We start from the raw sequence: 26,620 nt of genomic DNA on the forward strand, positions 1-26,620 counted from the left end.
CTTTTACATCCACCCACCATCATTGCCTTAAATCCCCTACTCTAAAAGTACACAGCGAAGAAAAGAAATAGCAAATTTACCGAAGGAGACTGGTTACAGGTCCCAAACCCTGTGAAACAATAGTGGCCCAAAGGCAGAGGCTTGGGGCAGCACCATGAGAGGCCAGTGCTCAAGACTCAATGCCCTGGTGGCTGAGATGTGCGGACCTAGGTGTTCACTTGGTGTGATGAGTGGTATTAGTGACTAAAGTACTTTTTGTCTGTCTGTTCTGGAAGGGGTGATTAACTGAGCTGGCTTTCAGGTGAATCACAAGAACCATAAAACGTGTTCTAGTATAGATGAAGCTTCATGCTAGGTGAAGCAGTGGAGCCCAGGTGACTTTAAGAATCTTGAAGCGGTGGACAACTATTGCACTAAGAGGCAGGATGGTGGATTCTTCACCTCCTTAATGGGCGGCACTACACCAGAATCACTGGCCACCTATTCTGCCTTGTTTCCTGATGAGACTAAGGTTTAAAGTAGGAAACTCTGCTCTTTGACCCTTGGGCATTTCACTCCCCGAAAGTGGCTAGTTGCATTTATTAAAACAAACAGTAAAAAAACCAAGCTTCCCCCCACCTTTGTTGTATTCCTTTTGGGGGCTGGGGATATGACTAGTACCAGAATAAACCGAGCAGCATCCTGATTGGACGCTCACTTAACAGTTCTCTGAAGAAGACCAAGCACCTCTTGGAAATCCATGGGTGGCTGGTTGGCATCCTGTTGTTGCTAAATGTGATAAATTTACTTGGTACTTTTTAGAGGAATAGCGCTAGAAATCATCTGCTTGAAGTCAGAGGTCCAGAAACCTAACTCACAATTGCATTACTCTCAGAAAAACCAATGAAGTTTATTTACTGAACAACTCTAATCAATACTCAGGCTCAAAGTAAGACTTATCTGCTAACATCAGTCCAACTCTATCTCATTGCTCTCCAATATTATATTTTCTCATATTATTATTCACACATACTTCAGAGACCATAAGTTTCTAAGGATGAGAAAGGTTAATCATAGGAATATATTGTTGTATTCCCTTCCCCACTTGAAATTACTTATGAGACTTTGAGTGTCAAATGTGTAAATTATCACTGCATTTTAAAAATGAAACATGCATGCACCTTCTATAATGTTAACATTCTTAATATAACATTTTTAAAGATTTTCCTTAAAAAAAAAAGATTTTTTTATTTATATATCTTACCACGTTCTTGGTAGATAAACCCAAACCACTTTACAGGAGCGAAAACCGAGACTCACGTCTTGGTCCCTCTTACCTCCTCACCTCACAAAGCCCAAGACTGACACCCGCCTCCCCTGGCGCTCTGCCGTGGCTCTTCTCTTAAGAAAAAAAGAGGTCATCTTCGTAGAATCAGTTCTCTGAAGCAATGCCAGAAGCAAGAAGAACCCCCAACACTATTCTTTCACCAGTACCCGTTGGTTTCCTTACAGCATCCTAATGTGCATTTAATTGCTTTAAAAATTGAACAGAGAACTCGATTCAACAACGTTTCCACTGAGGTGATTGTTAACCCTATGGCACAACAGAACTCCAGAACCCGCTGGATTGGAAGTGGTCCTGGCATACTTGGAAGTGAGATAGAGCCCATGTTCTTAACCCTTGCCAAGCAAAAAGTACTTCTCAGGTGTTTGGCATGGGGCTGTCCACAAAGAAGTACAGACTATTGAACATGCCCATGTCCTGGTTATGGTTTATTCGAGGAGCCAATGTAGTTTTAGTCAGGACTTTGCGGTGGGGAGGGGGTGTAAGTGGGTTGTCTGTGTTATATAGTTTGGGACAATTCAGAGAAAGGTTCACTATACATATGCTATATATAATAAAATAATATAGGCCATGAAGGAAATTAGAAACTATTCAGAACATAAGACTATTTTAATTGTATATCATCCAGTGAACTAGATACAAACCACTTTTAATTGTATATAATCCAGAAAGCAAATTTATATATACAGATATATATAAAACAAGTTCATATATACATACACACACATATATATATATATATACATGGTATTGCCCTAAACATACAGTAGTTATGGAAGGAGCAAGACCACTGTGGCTGGGTTCCTTCCCCTTCAGCTGTGCCTGCTGTAGGCAGCAGGGTGACCCTCAGTTCCTGAGAGCACTGTGGCTTCTATGTCACGGAGGTCGGCAGTCATTTCTGCACTTGTACGTTCAAGAAAAGTTTTAGGGCTTCCTTGTAGGTGAGAGCCTGGTTTTATACAACGAATAGCTGGTCGTCTTGTATCTTACTAATCTTAAGATTTCTGTTAGTGGAGTGGTCATTAGCATATTGCTATGGCTTCAGAAAAGAGGTAATTGAGGCATCAAGTAAGTAAAAAAGCTCTGGTTTATTGGTCAAAGGTGTTTGGATTCCGCTTAATGGTATACTTAAATGCCAGACTGTAATTATTGATATCTTCAAACAATAAATTGGAACCTACCAAGAGAAGCAGATACCTACCTAATGTGCTTTATCCCACAACCAGACTCCTTCCAACTGCTCAACCCTCCTGTGGGTCCATCCCATAGCGTCCCCAGGGCATCACAGCCCCAGATGCCCTAATCTCTACTCCCCAACCTCCTGGCCTTCAAACCAGAAACATATATAAAAAATAGCATTTCTTTATTACATACAAAGATTATCTGTTAACTCTCTATCAATTGGTGGACACTGGTAATTCTGGACCTCCTCAGAAAGTAAAAATATTATATTTGCATATAAGTTTAAATGCAACACTTTTATATACACCATTATAATGTATATGAGCAAAAAGCCTTCATTCCTAAGAAACAACAATTATATTCAGCAGTCTTCAAAGAACACATTGCTTTAAGGAAATTGTTACTTGGAACTGGTGAATCAAACCATTACTTGAATATTATAGATTGGATCTATCCTGGTTTAGGTTAACAAGTAAATGTTGGTTCAGTATCCATTGGTGTCCTTTTAGATCTGGGTGTCTAAGAAAAACGTGAACGTGGTAAAAATAGCTTACAACATTTGCTGAGTGCTTTACTAGTGCCTGGCACTGGGCTTGCTGCTTTACCTGCATGACCTGTATCTCATGCAATCCTCCCAAGCCTTTGAAAGCAAGTACTATTACTTTCCACCGTTTACAACATACCAAACAACACTTGTGTGATAGGGATATTAAGTAACTTGCAGGAAGCCACAGCTAGTAAGCTGCAGAGCTGAAAAGATGCAATAATGTGCGTTTTGAAAAACCACATTGTGCTTGGCTTGCGCATCAGCGTTTATGTGTGAATTGTTTAAAACTCAGTTTAATTATTAAAGCCGTTGCTGTATGTTAAATTTGGTGCGCTAGTTCACATCCATCTTATGTAAAGTTGTTGAGTTGTGTGCCAAAAGGCATGGTGTTTTGTGGGGAGTGGAGCTTCGAGTCATGGGCTGTGTTAATGCTACTACCATTTAGTGTTTATGTAATATTGAAATGAAAGATTGGACAGCTTAAAACAAAGTGTCAGTCCTAGCCCTCTTCTTTTTAAATGATTCATTTGTGGAAATTCTTAATTTATAGGCAGACTTGTAGAAGTATGCCATTTTGTTAAGCTAAGTAGATCCAGCTGGTGTGTATGTCTGTTTGGTATTGTTGCTTGTACTGGGTTCATCACCGTTCAGAAATGGTCATACTCACCAACAGATAATACATTACTCCAGGTCTTAATTGTGTGTCATTTCTTCCTCTTTATCAAATTACATATTTTCTCCTTAACCCTCTTATCTTTTTCAGTATCATTATAATTTAGATTGGACACTATCACTTAGTCATTTTTATATCATCATTAGTAAATCTATGTTTCTGTGCATATAGATCAAGAAAGACAGAGCAATAAAGGGTGATTTTGCTCATATTCAGAGGGCGATTTTGCTCATATTCAGAGGGTGACTTTTGTGTTTGTTTATTTGATTACATATATTGGAAAGTCTTAATGTGATAAACCAGGACCAGAAGCAGGGACAATAATTAATCCTGGTATCTTTTAAAGCAGCAATGCGGAAGAAAGACTAAGAATTTGTCTGACAAAATAAAACAGCTAGGTGTTCATTTTAGCTGATCATAAAATAATAGAGGCCATGAAAGGAAACTCAGAAACTATTCAGAATATGAGTATTTTAATTGTCCATAATCCAATGATTAGATACAAACCACTTTTAAATTACTGAATTTGTTTCCTATTTTCTAAACTAATAGCTTTTACTAATTTGTTGTTATAAAATACTACATATTTTCTATAATAATCAGAGATATATTAAAGGTTAGCATTAAAATTTGCCTATTACCCCAGCATCCAGAGACTTCTATTATTATTATTATTATTATTATTATTATTATTATTATTTAATTTCAACAAATATCATGTTATCTATTCTTTTATAAATTGTTTTTCTATGTGAGCACATACTATTGGATTTCAGCTTATAGAGCTGCATATTACATATGGAGCTATTTTAAATTCCTTAACCAACCCACCATGGGTTTCCACTGTTTTGCTGTCTTCATTGATGGAACTGTGTATTAACAACTCATTACTAATTCCTATGGTTTCATTCCTAGAGACAGAATCACTCTTCCAAGGCGCACTGACAGTCGTCCGGGCTCTGAATGCCCGTAGCCAGTGCGCCAGAGCCGGGGTACCCATCTAAGTGCTGTCTTACAGACCCGTGTGGTATTTCAGTGTTCTGCTTAATTTTGTCGTGGAATAGCCTTATCAGAAAGAAGGGTCAAGGCACTTCCTATTCTAGCTTGCATGTGTCTGTTTATATACACAGGGTGAAGTCAAGACAGGATTGGAAAATGCTAATAAAGGAAGCTGGATAGCACGGACTCTATTGGATTTATAAGGGATGGCCTCACTCAGAAGAGACTGAAATTGTATAAAATGACAAAATAATAGTGGAGAGGAAATATCAGCTGCAAATACTTTGATTGCAAGCTTTAAAGTGTTAAGGGAACAATGCCACTCAGATTCCTCTAATATGTTTGGCTTTAAATATGTTTAGTAGATGTCTTACACTACCCAAATATTTTTTCCTGTTGTACACAGGATAAAATATTTTAAGATATTTATGCATATGGATTACCATCTTTCCATTATTCACTATGAAAGTCAAAGACTTTGTATACCTGCATATTTAATAGAATCAAATTCTTCAGTGATGTGTGTGTGAGGGGAGGGGGCAAGGGAGGATTAAGCGCTTTGGAAGTAATAAACTTGGTCTCCAGAAAGTGGCAGAGACGGTAAACCATTGAGAATACTTCTAGATCCAAAGGGTTTAAAAAATAATTATAAAAACTGCTCATCTATTTTAAGCTTTAAGAGAAAAACATCTACCTAAAATTGGAATTGATTGACTAGGAGAGTTTGATCGCCTTACGCAGTGCTTCACTCAGCCACACTGCATCTCAGTGCAATAGCTGTCTACTAGGGAACAAGCAGGAGTTAATTCTGACTTCCCAAAGGTTCGGTTAGGGCTACCAGTGCTGTTCACCATGCACGGACCCTGAATGTCACGGTGCTGCAAACTGTGGGAAAAGCTTGCTTTACCTTAGAAGAAAAAACTGTTCTCTTCATTAAGAAGAAATTTAAATTTGCTTTCTCGGCTTTTTGGTGATGACATAGAGAAAGCTTGAAATAATACCTCATGGACTATAACCCACTGGAAGTAAGAAATTGAGACAGCTATGATGCATGGCCATGTGATAAGTAGTAAATTCTCATTATCATTAACTTAATAAGGACAACTACATTTTGTAGCCTTGAGGAGTTTTTCTTAGTTATATCTTTATATTGATACATTAAAAACCATTTATTCTCATTTTTTTCAAAAATTCATAATATATTACTTTGATTCCATTCATTTTATGGCTAAGAAATAATATGGCTATGATACTCAATTAGTGAGAAAAATATTTTTAAATTGTATAATATAATAGTACATAACCAGTCATTTTTCTTTTAATCACACGCAATACCTCCACTGTACACTATCGTTTCCATGAGTTTCAACTGCGCATTGCTTTCTAGCTGTAGAGTCATGGATAACGCTCTATAAAAATCAACCTGGAGAAACCGTGCAAAGGTTTATTGCTTTTAGGGATATGTCAAGTGGTTACTTTGAAATCACTGAGAATACTTTTGAAATAATCATGAAGAGGATTAATAATTTGGACCATTAGTTTCTCCTGCGTGAAACAAATTAAACAAGATATTTGAAAAGCAGTGATGGATAATGTGCTTTGCATAATTTGTATCAGAGTAAGAAATCTTCTTGCTCTATTATTTATACTATCAATTAACACAAGCTCCTTTGACTGCCCTTTGCTTGTGTGATAGAGTCTTTTACCTGCGTATGTCCTGGTCTGAAAAACAAACCAGCACTGTAAAGGAACACAAGTGAAATTTCAGAATAGTGTTTGAATAGCTCTCTTATAGTTGTAACACTTTAAACTAAGGAATCCCCAAACAAGAAATGGGAAGATTCTTATTTCTACCTCTACATTTTAAAACCTTTAATAACATGATTGTTTTTGGTCCACTTAAAGCAAAGCATAGATTTGATTTTTAAAGATCTCCCTAAGGTTATAAATTTGAACTTATGCTCCTACTAATCAAACTCTCTCTCTCCTGTTTGGTTGTATAATTTTAAAGTGTGTGACTGAATGGCTTATTCAGTCACACCCTTTAAACTTCCCTTAAATTACATTAATTTATATACAGGTATACTAAATTTTTCTCATTCATGCATTGATTCATTTATTTATTTCACCCAATGCCTCCCAAATGCCAGGCATGATTCTAGGCACTAAGGGTTATGTATTTAAAAAAGAATGTTCTTACCAAAATGGCACTTACATTCCATCTGTGGTTGGTGCGCTGAAGCCTCACTCTATACGCTTTCCTTGCTAAAGAAGGGTTGATTTCAAAGCAAATTCACCTTATGCTCACGAATTTCCATACCATTTTATTTCTAAAAGAACAGTTACAGACCGTTAACAGCAAATACAAGAAACACATCTATATATAAATTTAGCAGTGAGAAAATCATTTCATTTACTAGAGTTTATCAGACTAAGAGTTGGGGGATCTTAGGAGAGACTCAATTAGCATTGCTATTATCACCATTTGGATTTAAGTTAACGTCCTAATTTCACTGGCTACAGAAAAAAACAACAATGTAACATCTAAGTATTGATGAAAGATGTTGAGATGCTCAGAAAATGCCAGGACAGTCGTTACCACTCACGGTGGTCTTCGACTGCTCCTGCTAATATTATAGGACTTTACAGCACGATAAGCAATTGAAGTGTACTGTGACTTGGCTACCCCCAAACCTATTGAGTTTTTCCACTGTAGGTGGCCTCTTTGCTGTAAAGTTCATGTTTCCTTTGCCCCCTTACTGTTCTGATTTTTAAATGTCATCTTTGCCCTTCCAGATCATTTGTAATATTTTTTTACGTTTTGATTTTGGTGGAAAACATTTCCATTGCTCTCTAAGATGATGCAAGGCAGGGCGTTTGTTTGTTTTTCTCAGCGAGGTGTGAGGGGCTCTGGCCCTCTAGTGCTCCATCAGCAGAGAGAGACTGGCCCGTATGTACAAGGATGTGAATAGGTTGTCATCTGCAGCTCAGTGGGCAAATCTATAAACTTGGAGCCACCGTGGTCACTGAGGGATGTTTATTTCTCTGTAAAAGAGGCAAAATAGATGTGTTCTTCTTGCATCGAAGTTTTATTTTAAGGCTTGAGTAAGATAACAGTATCATTCTGCAAATATTATACAAAGTTTTACAGGCTATAACTGGTATTATTCCAGTTTGCTGTTGGTGTCTGTTCATCGCTATTATTATAAGATATGTATGTGTATTTAAGGATGCATCCCACCAATATTTGAATTATTGGCTTAAATTAATCCATTGTTTTCAAAGTGCTAGTTACTCGTTTTTGGATCTATAAGGAAGCGATGTCATTCTCTTAATCACTGGTCACCCCTATTGAACAGCAGACACTGTGAAGTGGCTTCCCAATGACTGAGTGCATAATGAACCCAGTAGGGACGGAAAACCCACTGAGCCTCGGAAGTAACGCATCAGATATGGCAGAGACACTTTCACGATGGTCATAAATAATGACCATAAATAACCTGCTCCGAAGCCCAGGACAAATAGTTAGCACTTCCTCTGGGGATGAACCGAAGCCCATGTGTCTCTGAAGTGCAGGGCGATTGTGGGAAATTAACGAGGATGTAGAGCCCTTTCCTGTAATAATAGAAAATGATTAAAAGGACCTAAAAAAATCAATTGACTGATCGATAGTATGTAACTGCTTGGAGCATTTTCCCCATGCTAATCAGTCATTAAGTCATTTAAACTAAACATTTCCAGTGTCTCCAATTACTGAGATGATTTACAAGTCTTGGTCAAGGGTGCCAGAGCCTCCTGGAGCCCGATTCCAGGGCAGTCGCCCTTGGAGAAAGATGGCAGCAATGTGTAAATGGTCCTCTCTCACTGTGGATTAAGAAGGTTCTTTTGGAGGGTATGCTGGGAGCTGTGAGAACTAGTGTCGGTGAATCAATGTGTTGCTCCCAAGTTGTAAACATGTATATTTGTTCTAGAATATGGGTGGGGACTTGGTTAAATTCAAGAGCAATGGAGGTCCAGACAACTATATAAACATCTATACATTATATATGTACAGGCCTTTAAAATAACTTTTTAACTTCAGCCACTGTGAGCAGCATGCAGCAAACGGGACTCCAAATTCAAACCAACCAAAGGTATTCTAACAACACCTGTGAAGTGACCTATTAGCTACCTGTGTATTGCCAGCGATTCTAATATCAAAACCACGTGTAAACTTTTTCTTTGAAGTTGAATGCCACTGTGGGGGAAAAAACAGCACTAAGAAATAACTTTAAACAGGGGGAAAAACTTTTTTTATTGATATGTTTTACTTTGCTGGCAGACCAGAGCAAAGGTTTTGTGAACATTTAAAAGATGAAAAAGGTGAAGAATCCCAGAAGCGGTTTATCTTGAAGCGAGATAACTCTAGTATTGATAAAGAAGACAACCAGGTTGGTTCTCAAGTTTGAGAGTGGCTGACGTTGTTTTTGAAGGTGGGCTGACTGATGTTCTTGTCGTCCCTTTGTTGCCCCTTTCTCCCTCTCCCGGCTCTCCCCTGCCCCTGGTACCACCGTCCTCTCTCCAGCCTCCTTGCCCGCCTTGCCTCCCCCTTTGGCATTCAGTGGGGAGCCAAAAACCCATGTCCTGGTTGCTTTAGCAATGGCTCTGTGTTGGGCTGCATGGGTGGTGCTTGGCGCAGTTCCTGCTGCATGAGTTGGGGGGTTGGGATGCCACCGGCTCTGAGCTGTTGGGAAAAGCTTTGTCAGTCGCATTTCCAGATGTCTGTGTAACTATGGCAGTCGTTCCACTCCCTACAGCTTTGTCCTTCAGTTGTGCACAAATTGAGCTGGATTATCAAAATGGACCGATGATCACCTGGTGTAGCTGTAAAGAACAAACCTTGTTATGGTGAGGACAGGTGGATTTTGCAACTATCCTACAATAATAAGTCTTCGCACAAAAGAATCAAGTTCATGTTTTAGTCTCCCAACCCTTCTCCTTGCCATGTTTTATTGTCCGTGTAAATCGTCTGCTTGTTTTGCATGAACTGTAGCACAGCTCTCTCTTTCTGTGTATTTTGCTTGTGATAAAACATAGTGTTGTTGTAGGGTAGCCTGACTCATGGTACCTCGATAAGGGTAGAGGTATTTTGCTAAATTTCTTCTCCACGTGGGGGTGTGGGATCCAGGGTTATTAGGAAGAAAACTGAGTAAATGGGAAAAAAAACAAGTTTTGCACAAGAATGAGAACAGTAGGAAGTCACAAAGTGCCATTATACTTTGTGTCTCTGACAATCAAAATAGATTTTTTTTTAAAATGACTTTGCTTTAAAATTCTTAAGGGCAAGATAATAAGCATCTCACTCAAGTTATTATTTTAATTACACTCAGTGAGTCACAGAAAGGCAGTGTGTGCATCTGTGACATACTTAAAAAAAAAAAGAAACCTGTTCATCACCATATCTCATTTCCTCCCACCACCACTGAGCTCCACCGTGGCTCGAGTTGACTCTAAAACGTGCCAGTGTTGTGTACTTAGTGGGTGTTTGTTGAATGGATGGATGAACGTGGCTAGGGCCAAGCTTTGGTGAGGAGTGGCAAGAGGAAGATGGGAGGGTAGTTGAGGTACAGGACGAGGTTCAGATGAAAGGATGAAGAAGAGGAGTCCTCATGCTGGGTTCTTTGAATTGTTACCTTACGTTTCCTGATATTGACCCTGATCAACAAACACATTTCCAATTTAATTCAAATGCCAGGTGCAATGTCATTGAGTGAATAAAAAGACTAGGATATAGAGCAATAGTGTCCACATCTCCCTGTCCACTCATCATTTCTTGACTCCATTGCTTTTTGCTTCTCCATTCCCCAAGGTTTCTAAGCCATTTCTTCCCTTAGCCACCTTGATCTAGCCATCACTTCTTTTTTTTTTTAAACCAACATCCTACTTCCTTCTGAGAAATCAAAATCACACAAGTTAGCAAAGGAGATAGAGTCCCTCCCTGGGGAGCTATCACGTAGCTGAACTGACCGAACACCCGAGGCACATCCAAGGACTCCCATTCCAGAAACACCCATGCTACTTGCATCCAGCAGGGAGGCAACCAGGAGTGGCGATCATGTCCTGGTATTGCATGTCATGCACACACAGCACACATGTACCCCCCACCATGGCTTCCTCAGGGACCAGAAGGAGCGAGGCTTTCCACGCCCCGTTTGTTTAAGTGAACATTTATTACCCTTAGCTGACAGTTGCTTAACCGCAGACTTCTAACAGCTCAACTTGGATAACTCTCCTGATTTCTTTTTTCTGTTCAGCAAAACAGAATGCATCCATTTAGAGATGACAGACGAAGTAAATCAATTGAAGAGAGAGAAGAGGAATATCAGAGAGTGAGGGAGAGAATATTTGCACACGATGTGAGTAGTTGTTTTCATTGCCTCTTTAGTGCGGTCCTTCCATCAGCAGTAAGGCAGCCTCGCTCCCCAGACAGAGAGCTGGCAGGGACAGAGGGAGCTGGAGCCAGGGAACGAGTGGACCTGCAGCAACCCAGAGGTGTTTCTGGAAGAGGCCCCGCTTCAGGGAAGCGATGGAAAGGTAGCCAGGAGTTTGTGAGTGTTCCTAGGATGTGACCTGAGTGGGAATTGAGATATAATTTTGGTCAGTGAAATAGACCTCAAGTACAGAGGCAGGTCGGTGGCCCGATTTTGAAGAAACGCCTTCATGTCCACATTAGGTGGCAGATAGTACGTACATGGTTGTCTTTTTTCGTATCACTATTGTGCAGTGGAACTACAAAACAGAAAGGAGAGTCTGCCGATCACACACACAGAATTTTCTGCATTCTTAGCAAGTAGGAGCCTTTTATTGTCTCAACGTTAAAAGATAATACTCATTTCCCCCTCAATTTCAGATCAAATTAGTGTTGTAGACAATTTTCAGGGGACTAATGATAAAACAACTTCTTTTGTTTTTGTACAAATCCCCACAAGTCAGATGTGGTAGGGATTTTTGTTTATCCTTTTACCCACTGTGGTCAAAAATAAAATACAATTAAAATATATAAAAGTTAATGGGTAAAAAGAAGCTGGACTTAAATGCAAGAAAATGACAAAGGCAAGCGATTGCCACAGCGTGCCTTGTTCCATTCCATGAGAGCACTTCTGGCAACCTCCTAAAATGCCGGGTCCTTCCCTCTGCGCAAGTGGAGGTGTGAGCTCCTTTGCACAGACTGTGACCAACACCTTGGGATCTACCAGGTCAGGTCGGGCATTGGACCTCTTGCCGGATTGGCTTCTGGAGGCTATTGCAGAGCCAACCTAGAGATGTAGGCTTCATTGCTTAGCATGGAGGAGGGCTGCTGTCCTCGGAGGTTCCAAGTCCAAGCAGTTCCGCCAATCTTACAGGGACTGCTGGATCCTTTAATAGGAAGCTGCAGAGGAAGCAGCCGTCTGCACTGTCTTCACCTTTGTACAGGCTTCTGGCGTCTCTTCCAGATCCTCTCTGTCTTTCTTGAATACGAGAAAATTAAGTTTTGGTGGTTGAATAATCTGGCTCAGGCCTCTGAAAATAGGACAGTGGGAGAGAGGGAGATGGAGGTAGCCCATAGTCGGAGGAAGTTCGGTACAGTTCTAGAAGATTCTGTGCGTGTGTGGACTACTTAGATTTTTGTCATGGTCAGAATTATTGCTGGTGCAGCCTGACACAGGGAAGGCTTTCAGCCGTGTTTGCTGGACACCAGAGTGAAGTAATCAGAGGGTCCCTCCTAATCATGGTAGCGTAAGGATGCCCCCTGTGGACTGGAGGCAGCATGTCCTTGTCTGGTGACCTTAAAGGAGAGGAACTTTTCTGAAGTCAGGTTTATTTTTTATTCTCTCTCTCCCTCTCTCTCTTTTTCTCCCTCTCTGTCTTATGCACACACTCTTACTCACTCATCCACGCATACACACATTTCCACTCTGAACTCTGGTTCTGACAAGCCATACAATTTATGGACGAATTGTTATATTCAAAAGCAAATGCTAATCACCCAGATGACGTACAAACAACATTACACTTTTTTCTCCCCAAAGTTGTCCCACTCGTCACTAGGGGACACGAAGTCACATCACTGATGCCTGCCTGTGGGGAGGATGGCCCTCAGGCTGCCGTCTTTTGCTGTGGCTCCCCGTGTCTACAGAGAGGTCATTCCTGGGAGAGGTATCTGCACGACTTCCCCACGTCCCTTTTAAGATTACTAGGACGGGACCTGGGTCCAGGGTAAAGATTGGAGGCAGATGTTGCTGTTTAAGGGCTCTGTGGCCACATGCTGTGTTAACATTTTTTTTTTTCAGTGAAAGCAGGCTTAAAGGTGAGGAAGCGTCGATGCCTGGCCCTTGCCACAGCCAGCTCGTTCCCTGGAAGCATTTGACAGCCTTTAAAAGGCAGTGGCCTCTTCTCTGCGGTAGCAGAGGTGTGCGCTCCTTTGATAGGCTTTCTGGCGGCCCACATTTCTGGCTTCCCTAAGCCAAGCTTGTTTCTGACATGACCATTCACCGGATCCGTTAGGTCAGGGGGGTTTCAACGGGCGCAGGAGCCCAGGGATCGGAGTTTTTACTACGTGGGCCTCTGCATAGGCTGCTGAGCGTCTTTAAGACATGGCGACTAGCTTCCCCCTGTGCAAGTGACATAAGAGGGAGAGCAAGAGGGCACCGAAGGGAAGACGCAGCCTTTCATAGCCTAATCCTGGAAGTGCCATGCCTTCCCTGGTGTTGTGTTCTGCTGGGTGTACACTCCAGCCCCGGTGCAGTGTGAGGGGAATACTGTACAGGAAGTGAAAACCAGGAGGTGGGGGTTGTTGGGGTCACCCTGCATTAAGCAGGAAACTACTGCGTTTTCCTGTGTTAACACAAACTCCAGGGCATGACAGTCGTATGAACTTTCTTGAGTGCACATAGCAGCAGGTCATCCTATTACTTACACAGAGACAGGACTCCTTAGCAAACCTCCATCTATGCGATTCTAGATTCCCAAGTGACCATTGCTGCTGTCCAGACTGCTGAGGTCCACAGGATCATTCAACTCTATGATGTCAATTCTAAAATAAATGCAAAGAATCCAGCATAAGGAAACTGTGTTGTTATACATGTCCGGTCTTTTTCTTAGCTGGTCTTTAATTTAGTGTTTTCATCATTTAAAATGAGGTCATAAAGCCAGCATTCTTTGCCAAATATTAAGTAGTACTCATTCAAACAGGTTGAAGCATTTATATACTTATGTAGCATTTTTTCTACTTCAAGTTACAATAGAGAATCATAGAGAAATACTTCCTGGTATTTACACTTCAGCAAAATTCAAACTTACTTTAAAATTTGATGTGTTCTTGTTAGTTTTACAAATGAAATGTACCCTGATGACAAAGGTGTTTGTGTGTGTGCCTTTGTGTGTAGGCACACAACCAAAATGTGCAGGTCACTTTGGGTTTTCCAGGAGACAATTTTCAAATTCCATTTGAGAATTTGGGTATCTCAGGGTAAGACAAATTTATTCATTAGCTGAGAACTAAATTGTTGCAAGTCAGAGCTCACAAAACTTTAGTTCTCAAAGAATAAATAAATATATTTTGGTAATCAGAAATATTTGAAATATAAGGTTTATTTCCTTTGGCTTGTTTTATGGTTAATCTTATGCAACTGTTGCTGGTTTGAGGAAGGTTAAGTTAACAAAGCAGTCTAGACGAAGAGGATGTGTTTTACCTGGAAGGTAATTTCTGAAGGATATTTGTGTGTAAACAGGGACTCAGGGAGGACTCATCCTGTGTTTGTGTGTGCGTGTGTGTGTTGTTGTTGTCTTGTACTAGGATTCCTCCTCAGTGAGAACCGATAAGGGCACCTGGTGCCACCTGGATTGGGGGTGGGACGTGGGAGAGAATTCTGCAACCCATTAGGCAAAACCTTTTTCTCCTTAGATAAAAATGAGCCCTTTATATCTGAGAGTGCGTGACAACTTTGAATGCCGCATTAATCCCTGTGACAATTTTACCTTTCTCCGCTATTAAAATGTGCAAGTTATTAATACTACTTCTTTTCAAAGTTTATAATCACCCATTACTGAATCACGTCCTATAACCATTTTTCTCTTATTTATGAAAATGTGGTGGAGGGATGATGAGATGATTTTTTTATGACCTTTCCACAAAGATCAGAAAAATACTCTTGAGATACATTTTGGGGAAAGTGATCTTTGACCTGTAGGTGCTTTATTTATTTATTTTTAATCCAAAGAGTCTGGGTTGCCTAACTCTTCCCAAAATGCTGTTAGATTCATAAGTGTGAAGAAGTCGGAACTCCTTTGATCAGCTCCTTCAGGGCGTTGGTAGATCCTCGGTAATCTGCAAACCCAGCCAGAACGTTCCGACACTCACTGACCTCTTTCCAAGGACAAGAGCTGAGAGGTACCAAGGAACTGAGTTCCTAGTGTATCTCTGAGACAATTTCACTTCCTTTCACGCACCATGACTTGACTCAACCCTGGAGCAAATCCAAACTAAAGGAAATAAAGACAGTGAGATGTTTCATGGACTGTAAACCGACCTTCATAGGCATCATGGGGTGGTACACCGTTTGCATTTGTTTCCCTTGATGAAATTAAATGTCAAATAAAAAGAGAGAGATTTTCCGAAGAGGTTTTTTTTTTTGTAATTGAGTGAAGTTTTGGCTTTTTTGTTACATAAAGTTTCGGCACACTTGGAGTTGAGGGTGCACATTAAAGGCACGGAGGTTAAAACAGGAAAGGTTCTTAGAGACCCCCTCACCGAAATGCTCAGACCACTGAGAAAAACGGGACTCCCAGAGCTAGCCCTTTGGCTTAGTGGGAGGAAATGATTCCTCCAGTAACAAGTCATGAGAAACCAATATCCTGCTTCCCTTTCTGAGCAGTGGTTACATTAATGGCATCTTTGAATTCAAGAATTTGATATTGAAAGGTCATTATTATTTTGTTAGTTTTATTTTATTGTAAAATGGACCTGTTAAGTCTGCGTTTATTCCTTTAGCAGGTCACTTAGCTATCGTGTAGGAAATCCTAGCTATAATATAGTGTGCATATTTATGTTTAGAAACTCAGGACTTCAGAAGTGGTTTTATGTTAATTCCTAAACACAGTGGCTATATGATAGGACCATGGCACCCTATTTGGTTTGGACTTCTGTTTTTCAGATTGCTAAAACTTAATTTGATCAGCCCTTCTCCCCTATGTAATGGTGATGAGATGTTACCTTCCCTGCATTGTGAATAAACGCAAAAAAGATTAGAGAAATGAATACTTGGGGGATGGAAACTAAGAAGAAATCATTTGGTTTTCTCTGTGAAAAACTAAGAAATCTTACATGGAGTATGACTCTGTTTTTTTTTTTTAATTAGCTTCATTTTGTCCTCACTTGTCTTTTGCACTGCCCCCCCCCGCCCCCGCCCTGCCTTAGGACTGATTGATGGCATCTCTTGAGTTTTGAGCATCTTGCCATCAATCTGTTTATTTCGGGAGAGTGTAACATTGCCAGGTGATAACTGCCGGATGGTGACATTGCACTCTCCCATCCCAGGGCAGATTGTGCCAAGGTCACATGCTCTACCTCCTTTTGAACCTGTCCTTCAGGCTCTGGGTGGCAACATCTCCGCAGCCCCAGAGGAAACTGTTAGCTCGGAACCTGAGGGCCACACAGGTTCTCCAGCAGTTTCATTCACAACATCTCTCTTCTCCTGACCTTGATGCTGAACGGGGTAAATCTATTTGAAACCTGGAGAAGCTCTGATGGAAAAGTACCGTGTGCTTCATGAGAATGGTTTTCATTCTGCCTCTAACCTATTTTTTCCTTGTTTATTTCCACTTTTCCTAAAAATGGTACATATTTTTCTTAATTTTTTTCCCATGGAGGGGAAAAGTAGTTTTAAAATCAGGCAAGGATTTGGGAATCCCTCAACATACCCAGAACGTCTGATACAATGCCTTTCTTTTATTTTTCAGTCAGTTTGCTCCCAGGAAAGCCTTTATGTGGAAAACAGGTAAACTGCAACTTGCTTTTTCATGTCTTTAGGGGAACAGAGTGTGTCCTGTGTGTCCTGTATCCTCATAGATATATATTCCATATAAAAGTGCATGCTTGAATATATGTATAACTGAATACATATATTTATGTGTGCACGCCTATATATGCACACATATATGTCATTTAGCACATAATAATCAAAATTATTTGATCGAGGGAAAAACTCCTTCCAGTTACTTCCAAATGTGAGTTTAAATGTTCCCCCCCCCATTTCAAGTCTCAATTTCTGGTTCTCCCAACAGTTGTAATTCCTGTTACGTTCACCAGGCGTCAAAAAGTGTAAAAGTCGAGACCACACAGGAACTTGCAGTTTCATTGGCTTATTGACTAGGCTGCTAAAAGCACTCATACATTTGCTATAATTGACCACTGCGTGTGCCCCCTAATTATATATAGCTATAGAAATAATAATTTGAATAATATTGTTGTAAGTTTCTCATCTTAAATAATCTACCAGTCTTTAGAAAAGGCCTCACTTGGAAGTCTTATCTAAACTGGTCTGGATTTAACCATATTACCTGGCTTGGGAGTTAGTAGGAGGAGGTGACTGTTACGAGTGAATGTGTTATAAAATTTACACAAAGCCTTGAGCGTAAGAGCAGAAATTTTTCAAATTTAACATGTACCTTTTTTGAATAGTTCTAAACTGATATAGGTATTAAAATGCTCCATTGATTTAATTGCAGAGTTTTAAGGTGAATGAGGAGTTCTGCATTTGCTATACTAATGGGCAACTTGGAATGAAAATATGGGATTCACTTTAAAAATGGCGGTTAATTTTATTTCAGGTGTCAGTTTAATGGGTGGTCCCTATAAGCTGATTAAAATGTAGGCTGTTTGATTCAAGTCCAGTACTTAGAGAAAGCTTAAAGTGGTCATTAGAAATGATGGGTGGAGTAAATGCCATCATTGATATTAGCAATTACAAACCTTCAAGTAAGTCAGTCCCTCAATTGAATAGACTGGTTTTAGAAGAGATAAAATTAGAAAACAAGTCTACATGAGGCATTCAAAAGGAGAAAAGACTCATGGCCATGGACAATCATGTGGGGACTGTGGGGGGCAGGGGGTGGGCGGGGAGGGAATATAAAGGAACTAAATGGTAATGAAGAAATACAGTAAGAGAAGAAAACCTGTTTTTAAAAAGCTAAAAAAATGGAGATTCAGACTGGTATTCCTTATTTTACAGTAAATTTAAAAATTCACAAGCCTAAACATCTTAGGGATAATTCTGGACATTTCCAAAATTTGGTCTTTACCAAAAAGATTAAGTGGGCATTTATAATTGATTTAGTGGGAAATCTTATTCCCTAGTCTTCTGGCCAAGCATTTTTCTCTACTTTACTTTCTGATCTTATTCATTTACTTGGGTTTTATACAAAAGACTGCTGATATACTTGTGCCCCTTATATTCAAATGAGATTGTATTCATCAATACAATAACTGGGCATGTATATGCATTACGTATAAGAACAAGTCCTGATGTTCCCACAAAGTGAAAATTTTATTAAGTGAATTCCTTATAAAAATAAATATATTTCTTGGACATCTTCCTTTGGAATGCCAATATTTCACTATGCTCAAGAAATAAGAAATAACTTTAATATTACTCAAAGAAGAAATTACAACTAAGACACTGAATTAAGTATCTATTATATCTATACAGATTTCTTTCTTCTCCTCTCCTCTTCCATTCCTCCTATTTCCTCGTCTCTTCCTTCTCCCTTATCCAGCATCAGTATCTGAATGCTGAGGCAGGAAAAGATCATACTACCATTCATTTATTATCCCCAAATTCAGTGTCATGCAAATAACAGCATATGGGGTTGATCTGCAAGAGAGGTGTGTTATAGTAGAGTACACATCCATTTATTGCCCTTAGATTTTATATCATAAAAATCATGTTTTTCATTTCCAGTAGGCTCTTGGAAGACAGTAGCATATGCAATGAGACCTATAAGAAAAGACAGCTCTTTCGGTTGGTATGGTTTACTTTTTTAAACTGTGTTTTCAGATTATGTGGAAAAATTAATGTTAAACTCAAGTGTATTAGTGTAAAATATCTCTGTTCATGGAATACAGTGTGTTCAGTTTGCTTGTCATGGAGCCAGTGTTGGAGCCATGTTGGGTAGTGTGAGGTACCGGACTGGGAAACCGTAACTTTGGATGTAATCCCCTAGGGTTCTCTCTCTGCTTCCCTTCCTTCCCTCCCTCCCTCCCTCCCTCCCTCCCTCCCTTCCTTCCCTTCCCTTTCCTTTCCTTTCCCCTTCCTTCCTTTCTTCCTTCCTTCTTTCCTTCCTTCCTTCTTCTCGAGGGCTAACTTTGCAAGCCCACTGATTTAACCTTCTTAAATCAACATTGCTGAATTACAGAGTTAAAATTTCGCTGACAGGTTGCACTTGTACATACATTTCCCCAACACTGGAAATAAATCGATGATAACTCTATTTGAGTACTTGATTTTTAGCTACTACTATCCATCACAATATTCCAAACAGTATTTTGAAGCACAGATTTTAGTTCTAAAAGAAAATGTGAGATTGCTCTCAAGTATAATAAACTATTAAAGTCAGGATCTTTGTGAGGTATGGGTACTGGGTGATATGTACACAGAGAGGCATATATATATATATGTATAATATTAAATTATGTCATTATAATTTACTAACTCAATATAATAATGTTATATATCTTTACGTTGTAAGCTGTGCCGGAACCTGCGTGAAAGCGGAGGGTTCATACCCATGTTCCGACTACTCTATGAAATGTGTCTCTAGCATTCGTTGTGAAACAAATACATACCTAACACATGTATTAACATTTTAGTGCTTTTCTGAACATTAGCATTCACCTCTGTTTAAAACACGCAAAGGAAACAAACAAACAAATGGAAACCTCATGCCCACTTAGAAGAAAAAGTTACCAAGAAAAATAAATAGGTTGTGCACTTAGAGAGTATTTTTTTTCCTTTTGCAGTAAATCTGAACTTAGATCTTCATTATTAGAAAAGGTGGAGTAATTTATTCCCTTACACTGTAGCAGAAGCAAAAACCCCTGGGATCTTTTTTTTAACTTCCCTCTTATTTCTGAATTGAACTACGTAGTCTGATGCCTTCCCCTTGTATTATTAGATACTTTTCACACTTGAAGATTAAAAGAATAACCTCACACATTTTTTCTTTGAAAGCCCAAAGAAGGACTAGAATTTACCCGTACTCCTACACTCACATACCATGACCTGGTTTGCTTAGCAACACAGATAAAATGTGGGTTCTTGCCCTTCATTGGCCGGTTAGTTTTATGTGGCCCTAACTCTGGTCCCTAGCCAGACCTACCATCTACTGAGGTCAGCCATCCTGAATCTGGACACCACTGCCCACCAAAATCACCAAGCACAGAAACTCAGGGTGATGGTTTAGCACAAAGCCATTCATACCATGAGAAATAATAATTCAAAAATAATTCAAAGTGTACATCAGATCTACCTTGGGCTAAAAACACATGTCATCTTCAGCCAAAAAGGAAAATAAATGTCACCAGTTATATTAATCAGCACAGAAACAAAACTTAGAATATTCACTTTATAATGATTCTAGGATCCAATTCTAGTTATACACAAGAGGGCTGACTCCCCTTGTTGACCAGATACCTCATTACCATTGCCTTCCCGATTCCTGTAGTAGAGGGCAAGGACTGGACTTAGACGACACGCAAAGGCACTGAAAGATTTTTTTCCTAATGATTCTTATGAGGTCACACCTAAATAGATATGAAATCAATTCTGGACCTCCTTTTGTCAGTGTTAAGGAGCATAATTGGCAGATAGAGCATTATAAAACAGTTTCAATGTGTAAATATTTCGAGATTTTTATTATAAATTAGAATTATATGCATTGTCCTGAATTTTACTCATGCAAATGTCAAAAGCGGCAACATAAATTCTTTCCTTTAACATGCACAGATTTGAATGTGAGATGATGATTTCAATAGATGCAGTAGAAGTAGAGGGAATGAAAGAAACCTTAGGTTGCCTCATTGGTCAGGGGATGTTCCCTAAGTCTAGAGGAACTATCCAGTGTTCTGGACATGGCTGTGTCAGAATAAAGGGTGCCACCTTCAGCACCCTAGCTAGCACCCAGGCACAGTGGCGGACACCTCCTTTGCGGACAAAGGCCCAGTCACACTCACATTTACAGGAAGTCTGTACCTCCCCTCCCAGGGAGGTACAGAGTCATGGGGCGAGGGACCATTGAGACAGAATTAGTTATGAGTCTCCCTACACAGAGATCTTCCTTTTGACCCATCCCATGTGTTGCAGTAAGAACCACCCCAAATCTTTCCCTGTAATAAACCTTCCAAATTAGCTACAACTGAGATCATTGTCACATGCTTTGTACATGTATAGCTGCTAAATAACATTTAGGCAGGCTTTGTCAAAGATGGGTCAAATTCATCCGAATGGGGAAAGAATGAAGTTGAGTTTGGACATTGAAAGAGAGACCAACTGCTAATCTTTTCAGCCAAAAAGAGAAGTTTTTCTCCAGGCCACTTCCTCTGGCTTTCTCAAATGCCAAAGGAGCTTAAGAACTAAAGTCACCTAGCCATTGCTGAGGATTTATTTGAGACCTCCTACTCACAGCCTAGTCTTTTTTAAGATGGTCCTTGTTTCTAAAACCAGCCATCCTGAGGTCCTGAGAGCAGAGAGAGTGTTTGTAAGGAAACACTGACCAAGGACAGGAGGACACAATGCTTTTCATCTGGTGAATTTTCTGCTCCACTTCCTCCCCTCACTCTACAAAGTTCCCATCACACGTTAGCTATTTCATTTTTATTATCTTTGGGTCCATTTTACCTTCTTCCATTTTCATGCAATAAAAGAAAAAGTTTAGTAAGTAAAATCTGAAATTTTCCATGCACCTCCTTTACAATTTGGCCGGCTCATGTTTCAATCACATATGCGTACTTCTAGCATCTCGACAATTCATTATTGTCTTTAGACGAATATTTATTAGCCAAGCTCCTGCTCACATCTATGACATTTGGACCAAGATCGAGTCTGTCACAGCACAGTGATAAAAAGATTGGGTTGATATCTATTGCCTTTGATTTATATCCCCTTTTCTTATTAATAATCCATGAGAATCTAAGAATATTTTAATGATCCATTATTTCCAACTGCAGAAAAATCTTTGAAAACATGAACTAAGTTACTTTTTAAAAAACCAATGAAAATGCAAATTTCATCCACTTTCTCTAGGAAAGACGCCTTGCAGTTTGGCACACTGCTTAGATGTTCTCTGGAGTCTTCAAACTTCACTTCTATTGGCACTCTTCCCGTACATTGACTCTTTTTCTATTTGCATTTTGAACAAATGTGTTATTTCACCTATGGAGCTTTTGTTGTTGTTGTTCTTTCCACTGATCCTCTTGAAATGTTTTATGTCAGTGTAGTGTTTACACCATTGTTACTCTCACAACAACAGGATTCAAAGGTTCCTTCCTCTGCCCATGAAGGTTAAACGTGCTGGGCAAAATTCTCCCCAGAGGTCAACAAGGTATTTTCAGTCATTTCTGTGCAGTGTGGCAGAGCCTGTGTGACTTCAGATACGCAGCTCATAAAACTAGAAAATAAATGAATAAATGGCTTTTCTGGAAGTGTGTGCATTTCCCCTTAGTCCAGCTATTTCATGCTGAAGGAAGAGAGAACGCGCTTCTTCTTCGGTGAGAGTTGCTTTTAGGATCATTCAAGATCATAAGCGTTTCCAAATATTGATTTATTTTGACTTAGGTCAGGAGAATTTATCTTCCCTCCTGCCCACAGCAGAAGTTTACAATGATGTTTTATACCACGTTTTCCTAGTCATTTCTCCTTCACTGGCAGAGGGATCCTGTGACATTTGTAGGTTGGGTTTTCTTCTCTTTGTGACACGAGTGTTACGTGTGACGTGTTACCTGTCTGCACATGAATGAGGTATCTGTGGCACTATTTGTGAGGCAACAGGTCTAATGGGAAGGGTTGACAAGAAGGGTCTTGTGTAGACGACTCTTCCAGGGACCATCCCACTCGATGTCCACACCGCTCATGGAATGTAACACTGTCCCTGTGCATTCTTCCGATGGCCCTGCTCCAGGGGGAACAGAGATGGCTCGGGGAGGACGTCCGGGAGTCGGCAGAGCAGCTCAGAGAATGAGCTCAAGTGGCCCGACCACCAGCGGGCCTGGAGCAGCACAGACTCCGACAGCTCCAACCGCAATCTCAAGCCCACCATGACCAAGACGGCGAGCTTTGGGGGCATCACGGTGCTGACCAGGGGTGACAGCACATCCAGTACCAGGAGTACCGGGCGGCTCTCCAAAGCAGGTAGGTAGGACTGCAGAGGTTTAAGTCCTGGGGCATTTTCTGAATTCTGCCCAAGCTGTGCAGTCAACATTCGCTCTGACTTTGAGTTAACTAATGAGGATGATGTTAGCTCCTGGGATAGACTGAGGGCAGAATGTACAGTTTAAATAGCAATACTGCCTCTTGCTAGCTGTGCACCTGACCGTTTATTAACCCCTTTAATCTCCAGTGTCCTCATCTGTAAAATGGAGGTGATACTAGAATATTAGTCTAACCCCCCTCAGTAGATGATTGTAGGTTTAACTCCAATCATTTATGTGAAAATGGTTGCCAAGGCACAAGTGCTGGGCAACTATTTTATAAAAGTTAGCCTTTTAAAAAGTTAATACTGTGAGTTATTTCTTAAAACCACATTGTAAGGTAATTAGGATATGAATAGTTTCCATTCCTGCTTTGGCACGCAGTTAGGATCCTGGGCAAGTTAGTAAACCTATTTGTGCCTCAGTTTCCTCATCTGAGAAAAGGGAATAATAATGGCACCAACATTGCGAAGTAATTGTTAAGACCAAGAGTTAATATATCCAACCAACATTTGGCAGGGTATTAGCCCTCAGTAAACAGCAGTTCTTGTTTGTTTTTATTATTGCCATTTAGTGTTTTCCATTCCTGCATTGCACATAAGGAAGGTGACCCTCAAAAGGTTTAGGGTTTCCGAGTTACCAGGCTCATGCATCTGGTTTTTATTCCTGTTTTTTTTTTCTTCTTAGTGAATACTGATCTTTTGAGTTTAGTAGTGTAAGTTTGCACGGACAGTCTTTGGGAGCCCATGATGATGACAGATCTGGAGCCATTAACTTGAAACAACTTTATGCTGATGGAAACATCTACACCACAGGGTCCATATTAGCTCTTCTGTGTCCCAAGAACCCCCCCCCCCATTGTTTACAAACTACTTTGAAATGTTTACAATTAAAATATCTCATACAATCCCAGGAAAGTAACAAGGGACCCTTCAGGAGCACTCCATGAACTTAAGTGTTTATTTTTATTCATATATTTAGTAGTATTATTTTAAGTGAATTTATTGGGGTTGACATTAGTTCATAAAATTATATAGTTTTCTGTAATATGTCATCTGTGTATGGCATCATGAGTTCCCCAGCCAGGCCAAGTCTCTTTCCATCACCATTATAGTTTAGTATGTGCTATCATTGTTTTTGTTTAGCTTTGGTTTTTGCTTTGGAAGTTCAGAGGCCCTGACTCTCAACTAGGGTAGGAGCACGTGTTGTGATTCCCTGCCGAGCCTCGGGCATCAGGGTACACTGGTAGTGCATTCATGGCCTGGGGCCGCAGGTGAATGGGAGGCCAGGGCCAGGAGGGGAAAGGTGAATGGACAACACCAGACAGAGGTTAGACATGGGCTACCCTAGGCTGTGAATGCCTTCCCAACCAAGCATCACTCACACTGAAGGGCATTCTATGAAATTGAGGCTGATTATGCTAATGGTTTAACATAATTATGTTGTTGACAAATGCCTCCTGAGAAATTATCTCATGTTTTCCTACATAGGCAGGGAATTAATAGCATTTAGTCATAGTCACTACTTATATATACATATCTTGCTTTCTGGCAAGAGTCAGGTGGGCTCACACTGCCTTCTGTCATTTTTATTTGCCAATTGGAGAATTCTTGATTTCTAACTCTAATTAATTGCTCTTATATTCCACTATTGCAGCGACGAAAGTCAAGAAAATCCACTGTGGTGCACTTAAGCTCTTGTAAACTAAGAAAGGTTCGGTAGTTTTAAATCTTCTTAAAAGGCAGAAACCAAGTACCTTAAATGGCGCACTTGAAAATTCCAGGACACCAAAAGAGCTCTTAGGAGTTTTAAATTAATTGTCATCTCTATGCACCAACCCCCAAACATGTCCAAAGCAAAGCTTTTTGGGAACATTTAAAACACCTCAAGAATGCTAAAATGCCATGTTCTTTGAAGAATGGTTAGAAATTTTAAGTGCCTCAGACATTTTTAAAAAAATATAAGTGTCTCCATTTGAAAGCTTGTCAAGGTGCAGGATAGGAAAGTGAAAAAATATATAAAAATTAAAGGAGATGAAGCTAGGATGTCAAAACAAACTCACAGCTTCCCAAGATGGTTTTTATGAAGCCAAGCTGTCAGTCTTGTTGTTGTGAGACTTTAGAACAGCACAAGTTTCCTATTTTTTACCTCATCATACACAGTGGGATTGCAAACTTCCTTTTTACCTTTCAGAAATCGAGTCCAGAGTTGTGACATTGAAGTTACTCTTCTCCTCCTTTAATTGCAGAGGTTGGAGCTTTCTACGGATAATAATGAGACTTTTTTCCAAGTGGGAAAAGTGTTCCTACATTTTGGAAAGGAATGTGTTAATGAAGTCTGAACGTATAGGCGCATTCCCTGGGCTGTCTTTTCCCAAATGCATCCCCCGCATTGAGCACATGGTCACCTAACAGGTGTCCAGCACACACCTGGCAGGGGTAGATGACATTATTATGTCATGACATCCTCCTTGTGAGGAGGACTGGAATGGGGCTTGGGCTGCAACCTCAGCAGTTCCTTGGCAGTGGCAGCATGGCTGAAAAACACTGGGATGGCATCTGTTTCTCTCCACGCTGGCGAAACTCCATTGTTTTCCTATCCTCCCTCCCTGTTGATCTCCACAGCAGGGGTTCTCAACTTTAGCTGCATCAGGATTTCTTAAAGCACAGATGGCTTGCTCAGAAACCATGCTTGGAGAACAACTGATCCGGAGAAATGAGAGTCTCCCGTTTTGTTCTAATAAGTTTACACAGCCTGGTATTTTATTTTTTGGATGCAACGCTATTCTTCTTGTCACCTTCCTAGTCTACACACGAGAGTGTGTCTGAAGCCAGTGAAAGACACCACATCTTGCTGCCCCTTCCTCTTCTGTGTATTTATCTTCACCACTACCCCAATGCATCCTGGGTCTTCTCTTCCACCTTGTAGTTTCAGAAGTTTTAGGTTATTCTCCTGAGCTCTGACCCCTGGATCCAGATAGAAACATTTTCTTGACTTCAGAAAAAAAAAATAATGATGGTTCAGGATCCTTGAAAAATTGCATCAGATGAGTTAAACAGGCAAGGAATACTTTATTCATAACTATTGCAATAGGAGTCGAGACTATGACAATAGGGGAGGATGATTAAACTCAACCCTGCTGAGACAAAAGGCAGGGAAGTTTTTAGTGAGCTTGTGGAAAAGGACTTAGACTTTAGAGAGGTGATTGGTCGATTTGATGAAGCCCTCTGTGACTGCTCATCGATGTTTATCAAAGTCAGGCACTTACCCTCCCATAGACACTGACAGACAAGAGCACTATTTTTCTTCACGGTCACGTTTCAAAGGGATGGCTCCCAAGTCCTCACTGGATCACACTTCAGATCAGAGTTCTGCAATGGCTCGTTGGTGCTGGCTCTTTCTCTTGTCTAACCCCTC

The 26,620-nt window shown here is 40.2% G+C and overlaps 1 protein-coding gene across 2 annotated transcripts in view; it reads left to right on the forward strand.

The window, feature by feature from the left end:
- Positions 1-26,620, forward strand: part of ARPP21 (cAMP regulated phosphoprotein 21) — a 146,781-nt gene that overhangs the window by 55,788 nt on the left and 64,373 nt on the right. Inside the window, exons 10-14 of one of the 2 annotated variants that reach the window (XM_037070763.1) lie at positions 9,047-9,155; positions 11,019-11,120; positions 16,702-16,739; positions 18,702-18,761; positions 22,915-23,144. In XM_037070763.1, coding sequence (XP_036926658.1) covers positions 9,047-9,155; positions 11,019-11,120; positions 16,702-16,739; positions 18,702-18,761; positions 22,915-23,144 — 539 coding nt within the window. The remainder of the gene's footprint in view (positions 1-9,046; positions 9,156-11,018; positions 11,121-16,701; positions 16,740-18,701; positions 18,762-22,914; positions 23,145-26,620) is intronic. The other variant, XM_037070762.1, reaches the window with a different exon arrangement.

The sequence above is a fragment of the Sturnira hondurensis genome, unplaced genomic scaffold (genome assembly GCF_014824575.4).
Source record: "Sturnira hondurensis isolate 20B ecotype Veracruz unplaced genomic scaffold, ASM1482457v3 Scaffold0019006, whole genome shotgun sequence".
NCBI classification, from domain to species: Eukaryota; Metazoa; Chordata; class Mammalia; order Chiroptera; family Phyllostomidae; genus Sturnira; species Sturnira hondurensis.